Genomic DNA, 10,811 nt, shown 5'->3' with positions numbered 1-10,811 from the left:
TCACAGAGGGCAACATATGTACAGTAATGATTATGTTCATGAGGAATCATTGAACCTGTTTTGCCCATGAAAATGAAAGCTGTGCTTGTGTTAAGTTCTCTCTAATTCCCTAGAATGCTAGTTTAATTATTTCCCTAAAAAAAATAATCGCTTTTGTTAAAAAGGGGAAGAAATAAAAGGAACTCTTTTCAGTTACACATCTCCCTTCCCCCACCCCCCGACACCCACACACACATACGCCAACTAGCAGTACAGTATGTGGCATACCTAATCTGTGTGTGTTTTGTCTCAAATGTTAAATGACCCTTCACATTTGCTGATGGTTCTCTTGATTTGTTTTTCATAAACAAACAGCAAAGCCGGATTGAAGACCGTTTGGAAAGACTGGACGATGCTATTCATGTTCTCCGGAACCACGCAGTGGGGCCTTCAACAGCCATGCCTGGTAGTCATAGCGACATGCATGGATTAATAGGGCCTTCTCACAATGGAGCAATGGGAGGTCTTGGGTCAGGATATGGGACAGGCCTTCTTTCAACCAATAGACATTCACTAATGGTAAGCTATGGAGAGTAAATGACAGTGCAGGTTTAAAAACAGTAAAGTAATTAGAATTTCTGAACTGGTTTGCAGGCTTTTAAATGATATTGAGTCTTTCTACTCATTCTAATGCTGCAGATATTTTCATGTTTATGACAAAAGTATCAAATTAATTTGTGCGAGGTTTTGTAGTACTAAAAGACATTTTTAAATGTACACTGTATATGTTTGAGGCACATATTATATTTATTTTGTATATTTTGCTCATGACAGTAAAAACTGTATTCTTTTATGTGTTTTAAGACTGACTGATGTGAGGCTGCCATTGACAAAAAGCTGCTGTACTCTGGCATCCGCCTCATTAAATGTCCTTTCTAAAATAGTTTGGATTGTCTGAAAGATTTAGTTGGCTGACAAGTGTATGAATAGTACACCATCTTTCTCCTATGCATATGCCAATAAGTATATCAGAGAGGAATCGTCCAGGTTTTTGCCTTTACTCCTCTTTGCCTTTCCATTTCAATTTGATGCACTGCTTTTATTAGGACCCTGCAGAAATCCTGAATTCTCTCTCTTCCCTTTTTATTTTCCTATTCCTTAAAAAAAAAAAATGTTTTAGCCTGAAACTTCTGCTCAAGACCCATCCTCCTAGGAATCTGGCTGCAGTTATAGGCCCCAATTCAGAAATGCATCCTGTAGCCTTAGCTATGGTTATGGGTCACTTAACTAATTACCCATCCCAATAGGAGGGTTTGCACTTACTTTAAATTGTGAGGGTTCAGTCCAAGATAACAATAGCAGAGAGGTTATCAATAGAAAGGGGACCCCATAGTGCACAAACACAACACAACACAGTGCTCTTTTTGTAATAATCACTTTTATTAGCCAACCAATCAACAATACACACATTGCAGTCTGGTGAAAGAGAGAGAGAACACAATGGAACATCTAGTATTTGCATTACTCACACTATCCCTTGAGAAGAAACCCAAAGTATCAGTCAATTGTCCTCATCCTCTTCGTCACCAGTGGATGTCTTCCTGGCATCTCCACGGGGCAAGTAGGCCAGGATACAGCTTTTATAATGTGTTATGCTGACCTCCACTATGCTTAATGCATATTCAGTAGGTTTTTCAGCCCCTTTTCCTTATCTGTATTTCCTCACCCAACTATCGTTGGAGTGCCCTTCTTCCATTGGTTACTAGGCCTTTTACATCAAGCTTATTAATGCATATGTCAATTACATGTCATGGCATTCTTGTTGTCTGCTGATATTCCTAATTTAAAATATCTAAACCTGGTATAAACTGGCATCTTGTGGTTACCTGTGAGCGGTTTAGCAACACTGACTTATAACATCACTCTATCTTTTGTGATATAGGGTCATTTATGAGTTAGTTACTTATGTCCCATCTTTAGGTCTTAATTAGTTTGGTTAAGCTATTATTTTTATAGGCTTAAGGCCTGTAGGTTTTTGCATTACTGCTGTAATCAATACCTGTGCCCTATTTAGCATATGCCCATATATCTATAGCGACATAGATAGCTATAATTTATATATAAGATAACACTTAAGCAATGGGAATTAAGTACATGCTTAAGTATGTGCTAACGTGCTTTTTGTGAATTGGGATCATATATGATTACTTGTGGCTTTCACATTGGATTAAATATCCCACATCAGAGTATCAGACCTTCTCTATTTGGATAATACCATTGTCCAGCCTCATTCTATGAGTTTTGTCATGTTGAGTAGTACTTTCTCACATGAGTGATCTCACAGTATAGTTACATGCATGAATAAATACTACTTAGCATTATCATTGCAGAATTAGTCCTAATTTTCCTGTTATAGTTGCTGATTTTTCTCTGTTAATGTCTTCTTATTTTATATATATATTTTTGATGATGGGTGTATGGCACCTTGCAAAGGAAAATATCTTGTAGTTCCTGTGCCTCTGTAAAGAAAAATCATGCCTCTCTGATCTGTTTGATTTCTCTGAAAATGTCAACAAAATAGTAGGTAAAGGAGAACAAGCTGATGTGCATATTTGGACTTGCAAAACCCCAAAACAAATTCTTCACGAGAAGCTATTAAAGAAATTAAGTAGTCATACAGTGAACTCAGATTAGAAACTGGATAAGAGACAGCAAATGAGGAGTAGGATTAAATGTCTAATTTTCAGCATGATTAAAGGATAACACTTATGGTACCCCAACATTCTATTCTAGGAGAAATGTTCTGTATCACTGATCTGGAAAAGGGGCAGATGTAGTTTGCAGATGATTCAAATTATTTAGGTTAGTCAAAGCTAGAGAAGAGTGTGAGGAACTTCAAGGGGACCTGACCAAGCTGGGTTAATGGGCAACAGGATGACACATGAAATTCAGGGTTGGCAAGTGTAAGGTATTGCATATTAGAAGGAATAATTTGAAATACTTTTATGCATTACTATTTCTCAGTTAACTGTAACCACTCAGATAACAGGCTTGGCCATCACTGTTGACAGTTCAATGGAAATCCCAGCTCAGTATATAGCAGTGGTAAAAAAAAAAAAAAAAAAAAAAGGCAAACAAAATGTTAAGATGGCAAAAGGAATGTGATAGAAAATAATACTGAAAATGTTATAATGCCATTATATACATCATGAGTATGCTTTCATTTGGAGTTTTGTGTTCACTTCTGGTTATCCTGTCTCAAAAAGAATATAGTAGAATTAGAGGAGATTCAAAGGCAGGCTACAGAAATGCTTGGAAGTATGGAAAGATTTCCATATGATGAGACATTGAACAGATCATGGTGGTTTTGTTTAGAAAGGACACATATAAGAGAGGGAAGTCTAGAGGTATACAAAATAATGTATAGTAAACAAAGTGAATCTAGTAGTCCAATTCATCCTGTCTTATAATTAAAGAAAGGGATATTCAATAAAACAGAAAGTAAGGTAATTGACAATTAACCTGTGACATTCATTGCTGCAAGATGTAATAGAGGCCAACAGCTTAGTAGCATTCAGAATAGGAATGGACATAATATGGATAATTAGAACATCCAGCATTGCCTTATATAAGATTAAATACAATATTTAGAAAAAATGTGAACTCTCATACCACAGGGCATAAGCCAACCACTGACACAGATTAGGGAAAAAATTCCTCTGTAGAAACACCATTGTTGTTCATTCCAAGGTCTCTTGCACCTTCCTCTAAACCATCTGGTATTAGCCACTGTCAGAGACAGAATACTGGGCTAGATGGACCACTGTGCTCTAATCTACTAAGGCAATTCTAATGTTCCTGTGCAATCAACACAGAAGTTCTCACTGTAAAGGGTAGTAACTTTGCTGGTATTTCTGTAGTAAATGATGCCATCATCCACTGTAACCGATGACTACGCCATTCTAGGATATCCTGGCAGAGTCAACTCTTGCTTTGATCCCTTGAAGGCAGCTACTTATTTAGTCTTATGCACTTTATTGTGTGTGAGACCTTAAAAACTGAGTCTGTCATCCACGTGGACCTTAAAGATCCCATATCTTTTTTGTATGAAAAGGGGTTTTCGCCTTATGTCCTTGACCAAACAAATGCCGAGAGGGGTGTTCAGGGAACGACGATACAGTACATTGAGTAAAATTTAATAAGTACAAATCAGTGCTGCTGTTTCCATGTAGCTTGTAAACCACTTGGGATGAAATGCTCGATATGAATGTAATTTACTGCTATTTACTATTAATTGTTGTCAATGTTTCTCTTTTGGTTCATTTTTAAAATATGTTGATCCCGGCAGTGGTCAGTCTAATGGTGGCTCTGCCCCATCCTAAAACTAAAGTTAAAAGTTGCTGTCATGGCTGATGCATTGTTAAAAACCACAATTGGGCCAGTGCCATTTATAGATTTTAAAAAATGCTGACTTAAAATAGTCTGCCAGCGAGGCTCCAAAAGGTAGAAAGATGCCTTTTCAGCATCCCAGCTAAATCCATCTCTCTTCCCCCTCCCCTGTAAAAATAGCATGAACCCAGACATTGTTTTGCTCTCTGTGGCAGTTGCTGGGAATTCACAAAAGGAAATTCTAGGTTGTAATTTAGCTTGGCCTCAGGTAATGTGTTAAATACACTTGGGATACATATAATCTAAGATTTTTAGTTTGTACAACGCTATTTCCCCCCAAATGTTTAAACAATACTGCTTTTAATGAAAAAATCTGGCTTTATTAAAAGCCAGATCTGTGACTTACAACTGTTTCTGCATATCTGCTCTCAATCAAGAGAAAAGAGTTTAATTTTTGTAGCTTTGTTCACTTTGCATATGTTAAACTGATGCAACATGCACCCAGGGCATCACTTCAGAGACGGTTTGTTCCATAAATATGGAGTCGTCTCTTAAATACCAGATGTAGGTGAAGTTAGATTTGGAATAAAAAGAATAGCAAACAATTAAATTGTTCATCTAGCTTTTAGGAAATATCTGACCCTTCAATTTCTTCTCTGGTCTATCTGTTTTAGGAAAGGGTGGGCATTCTTCCAAAATTTGATTTGATTTGATTATGAACTGCTGCATGGTACCTTGTCATTTCTGCTATTGAAGACAAGCTTCTGATTGCTTCTTTTCTGAAGTTTAGAAAACAATGAGTGATCTCATAAACAAAATACATTGAACAGGGCAATTCAAATGAAAGATGTGCAACTTTGACAACATGGCTAGATCTAAAAACAAGAAGGGCAAATTTCGGTCTCTTGCTCTCCACATTTAACTTTCTGGGGGAAAAAAAAAAACAGTCTGCTAGTGCACAAAGTGTATTAGTCACTGTCTGAAACTGTAACTTGTGTGAAAGAATCAAGCCTGGTAATTTCTTTTGGAAAACTGGTATGAATTTTGAAGTAAAAACATAAGAACAAAGGAAATAGTTTTTGAATAGAGTCAGTCTTAAGTTAGCCTTTGACCATTTGATACATTCCACTCTGAAAAGGAAGTTGAAGGGGGAAAAATTTAAAAAAAAAATTCGAGGAGGATACTGGTAATGTTTTCCACATTTGAATTTTAATACATGAAACAGGCTATAAAACTTTGGCCAGCTGCAGTAAATAAAGTAGCAGTGGGAGGTATGGACCGGAAACTTGTACAGAATGTGCTGGTGGAAGTTTCTTTGCCCACTGTACACCTTCATTTGTTGGTTTCAAACTTGGAGTATGCTAGGGTAACTTGAGATTTAGCCCAGAGTCTGTGTTAGTTTCCAGCAGGTCTTCCTTATCAGATATCCTCCACAATTCTGTGCTATATTGGACAAGTATGAAACTGTTCCCCAGGCAAAAATAATATGAGACTGGGTCAGATTCTGCTCTCAACTCCACTGTTGTAAATATGAATTACATCCTTTCATTTCTGTGGAATTGCTCCAGATTTACAGCAGCGGAGCTAAGAGCAAAATTTGTCCCACTGTGATTACTTGTTTTCTTAAAAGAGATGGATGACACTTCTAGTGGAAGGTTCATGTATTTCACTTTGTCACTACAGTGTTTCTTTAAAGCCCCAATCCAACAAATCCTTAAGCACATGCACAATTTTAAGCACATGAATAGTCCCCTTGGATTTCTACAGTTGGTGATGTCCTTGTTTCTAATTTCTCCTCTCACATTAGGGAACTGGGATACATTAAAAATCACTCCATGCTCAGACTTGGCATATATCGTCTCAGGGCAGCAACAAATTAGTAAATTAATTAAAGTATGGGAGCTCCATACTCCCAAATTCCTAATCCCATTTACACTGGGAGTCAGGAGAACTGCTCACTTCCATTGCTGCTGATTTGCTGAGTGATTTTGGATAAGTTACTTAGAGACCACTTCTGCCACTCTTGTATTGAATAGTACCATAGGGCCATACTCAAAGTAAGGCACTGCTCAGCTTGAATAAGAGTGGCAGAATCAAGCCTTAACTTTCTTGTACTTTAGGTACAATGTAAAGTGGGTAGAATTATACTTCCTCACTTCTCAAGGGAGTTCTGATTTAATATTTCTTTGAATTGCACTTTGACAACCACTAACAAAAGCTACTATAAAAGTGAATTAACTATAATAATTTTTATCATAATTACAAAGTACAAATATTAAATGTGTCAAGATTGAAGTGCAGGAAATACAGAATATCATGAAAAGAAGTCAAAATGTTACCTTTATAAAAAAAAACAATAAACTACTTTTGATCTAAAAAGGGATATTACACTGAATTAGTTTTATGTATCTATATAAATAAAATATACCCAGCACAAATTCAGAAATACAAATTGAAGCTTTTAGGAGGTACAATATATACATAGCAGAATAGGAACAATAGACATAAGACCTGGGTGAAATTTTTCAAATGAAACTGTTTTTTCACTGAAATATGCAGATTTGGGTCAACAGAAACATTTTGCAAATTTGCTAAATTATTTTAGTCAGAAACAAAATTCCAAGAAAAATCAAAACAGTTCATTTTGACATTTTTGAAATGAAATGTTTAGATATTCAGTTTGAAACTGTTTCAAATTTCACTTCAGTTTTATTTTTAAAAAGCTTTAAAAAACTCAAACAAAGCTAATTTTTTCTTTTTTTCTTTTGTTCAGCCACTGAACCAAAAATGCAGTTATTTGCCCAGATCTAATAGATATGCCCTAAACCAATGTAACAGATAAATACATCTTCTAAAGTGACTTGGTGGACCTAAATATACAGTAAGAGTACTTGAACCTAAATATCTCTAATTTGACACATCAGCAACAAACTGTTTTGCAATCTTGACTAAATTAATATTTATAACCTGCCATACTTAATAAAGGTTTAGACTTCAATCCTGCAAACACAAATGCGCTTAACTTTACTATCATGAATAGTCTCATTGGGACTATTTGTGGTAGGAAAGTTAAGCACATGCGCAAGTATTTCCAGTACTGAAGCCATAATAATTAAAATGAAGGTAGTGTGGCTTGCGAAGCACACACAAAACACCTTTATGCACTAAAAAGAGTTTAATTTGTTCTCAGAGGTCAGACATACAATATTGCTAGGAAATATCATTTCATTGGAAGTGTATTTGTATGTAATGGTATGCAGATGATGAGAGTAAGCATCTCATTCCCATAGCTGGTCATAATATTTGTGTCTCAGTAATGGCAGTTATGAAAATAACAGAAGTTAGGAAATTCCAAGTCAAGACAGAAACTCTAAAGTTAGTTTGTTTGTATTGTATCTGCTCCTACTCCCACCACAAGTACTTGAGCTTAAGCCTATGTTGTTGCCTTTAACTGTGAATTTCCTGGCTTTGGTCAGTTCCATCATCATTGTAGAGATGATGTAGATTGTAGAGGGTTTTTATTAACATTTGAAATACAATTTTGTAAAATGGCATTTGTAGGCTAGCTTTTACACAGAAATCATAAAAGTGGCACATTTCTTTTGTAGCCGTGTATGACTGGATTTATTATAACCATTATACAACAAAAACTGGTATACAGTTTTTTTTAAGACCCTCCTTAGAAGTCCATCAACTTGCTTCCATGCTTCACACAACGGTCCACAGGAAGAGGATATGTTCATTTATATATTTTTTTAACATCCAAATTAAATTAACATATGGAATTTTCCACCACTAGAAATTAAAATAGCAACTCATGAAGTAATTCGGTTATGTCATTCATACAAAAACAAAGAGAGTCAAGGAACTTGGCATTATTTAAAAGACAAGATTCAGCTTTTTTTATTTGTTTGTTCAAAATCTATTACTGCCCTGCTTTAATTTTTATCACAGTTGCAATTAAAAAAAAAAGGTATAATAATTGAGAAAACTGGACAAAACAGCCTTATTGGACTAAAAGCTTGTAAAACAAGCACCAATATAACCCGTTTATATAACATTCATGTTCTTTCTAATTGGTTGACATTCCTAATTTCATGTAAATTATAGCCTCCATCATATTCTTAATACCATTTTTGAAGTATACTGTTGGTTTTAATCAGAAAAAAATCCATTAATTATTATTTAAAATGACACCCTTTTTCAAAAACATTGTCCTGACACAATGACTTCATTCATTTTAAACGAGTTAATTAGGTGTATTGTTAAAATCGTTGTATTTGGTTTCCAAGTTTTAATTTAGCATTAGCTAGCTCCTTGGTTTCCACACATGGACGGATCTATTGTGAAGCCGAATGTGTGTGAAAGTTATTGGAGAATGGTAGTCTCTGGGTAACATTCCTCTAAGCTGCCCTGATTTTTGTTTCCCCTGTAGTCTAGATGAGAAACAGCTGGCTTTTGTTTAAAAAGCTGTTTTGTGAAACGTCTGAAACTTGAGGTGTAGAGCTGAGGTCACCATTAAAGCAGGTGCTTGGGAACAAGTGGGAAAGAAAGCAGGAGAGGCCGATTTGGCCACATAATCTTTTGGAGGATATTTCCTATTAGACTGGAATATGGTATCAAAAGGAAATAAAACTTCTCTAAGTTTGCTGATTTGTTTACTATGTTTTTTACTCACAGATAAATGAAGGAGTTAATATTCTTAATTCTGTAGTTTTAGAATCTTTTATATCTCTGGATTTAGCCAATACTTATATATGGAAGATATACCTATCTCATAGAACTGTAAGGTCAAGTCCAGCCCCCTGCCTTCACTAGGCAGGACCAAGTGCTGATTTTGCCCCAGATCCCCTAAGTGGGCCCCTCAAGGATTGAACTCACAACCCTAGGTTTAGCAGATCAATGCTCAAACCACTGAGCTATCCCTCCCCCATACTTAATGCTTAAATGAATAATCATCCCTGTAGGAAAGAAATCATAAGGATTATTTCACTGACGTCACTTCAGTGGCCATGGCAACCCACTTCTCTCCATAGTATGTTGCAACTGGTTGATTTCTTTTAAAATACTTCAGTTGTCTCACCTAGTATGAAAGAAATGCTGTTTAAGTGTGGAGGACCAGAACATTGAATTAATGCTCGCTAGGTACTTTATAGTGGAGCATGAATAGAGACTGAGCCAATTGTACCAATAAGATCAGTACCTAAATTAGTCATTAAAAAGCAAAAGCTAAAATATGTAGAATCCTTGTGTACTTAAAGTATCTATAGGCAGAAAGAATTAAGAAAACGCATCTCCTCTCACAGATTATTAACAGCTGTTTGGGAATGGAGATTAACACTGTAATTTTTGCAGCACTAGAAGAAAATTTGTTTGGGAAGTTGGCTCTTCACTTCCAGTCAATGTGTAATGCCAAATAAAACTTCCTTTTGCAGAGCTCACGTTAGAGTTGAGCAATGTTGTGATTCCCTCAGAAACACTGGATTACCCAAGCCTACCTCCATTAAATAGAACAGAAAGAGTATAGAGAAATGTATGGAGCCCTGCCATGCAGCATTCTATCATACAGTACATAACATGAAAGCCGCTGTTTCGTTCAGACTGCCTCCCTGCCTCTACTTAAGACGTGGCACTCTTTATATATATAAATACTGAACTTCAGCTTTGCCACTTTTGTCAACGTTTAAATGGATTTTGCATATGACTTGCTCGCAAAATTCCTTTTCATAAGATATTTGGAAAGCTGCTTAGTATTCTTTGGTACTTTTTTCTGTATTAAGAAAATGTTGAACTTTGCTATTTTTCCTGATTTAATGCCACCCTTAATGTCTTTTTTTTAAATCCTTCCTTTTTCTTTTGATCTTATTTATCACTGAGCCACTGGTCATATGGAAATTATTATTGTATAGCATGGAGATAAAAGACTTCAGTGCCGTAAAGTAAGAGTGAATAATTTGGACCAATAATGCACACATAGAGTGAGAGACCATTTGTGTCAAAGTGGCCTGTGTTGTTCCCTTTGTAATATAGCAGTTGAGGTTTATAAGGGCTTTACGCAAATCTGCTTTCTGTCAAACTTATAAATTTTGACAATATTAAACACATGTTAACATGCATAACTTTACAACTTGCTTGCCACATGTTTTTATTTATCTAATTGGATAACTCAAGGTCATCATATTTGTAAAGGTACCAAGGTAGTTGCTCGTTAAATTCATTCATGACTTTACTGGTTGAACCAATCTCTTCCTAATTGCGATATGTAGCTGTTATCCTGAGATGGGAAATCATTCAGTTGAACTTCCTGAATTTGTAAGCATTAGAAAATACCTGTTAGTATTCCCTTTGCATCTTTGTTTTCAGAGTGGAATTTGTCAAATTCTTTCTGAGTTATATGTTAATACGAATTGTGTGAAGTGCTGTGTCTCAGTATGGGAAGAGTT

General features: G+C 35.8%; 1 protein-coding gene across 19 annotated transcripts in view; it reads left to right on the top strand.

Annotated features, from left to right (window-relative positions):
• The window catches only part of TCF4 (transcription factor 4), a 318,541-nt gene that overhangs the window by 289,197 nt on the left and 18,533 nt on the right, over window positions 1-10,811 (top strand). For all 19 annotated transcript variants that reach the window (XM_034773372.1, XM_034773378.1, XM_034773380.1 and 16 more), the window contains one exon: window positions 355-558. In XM_034773372.1, coding sequence (XP_034629263.1) covers window positions 355-558 — 204 coding nt within the window. The remainder of the gene's footprint in view (window positions 1-354; window positions 559-10,811) is intronic.

This window comes from Trachemys scripta, chromosome 6 (genome assembly GCF_013100865.1).
Source record: "Trachemys scripta elegans isolate TJP31775 chromosome 6, CAS_Tse_1.0, whole genome shotgun sequence".
NCBI classification, from domain to species: domain Eukaryota; kingdom Metazoa; phylum Chordata; order Testudines; family Emydidae; genus Trachemys; species Trachemys scripta.
Note: the sequence above shows the minus strand (reverse complement) of the source record. Positions and strands in the feature narration are given on the sequence as shown.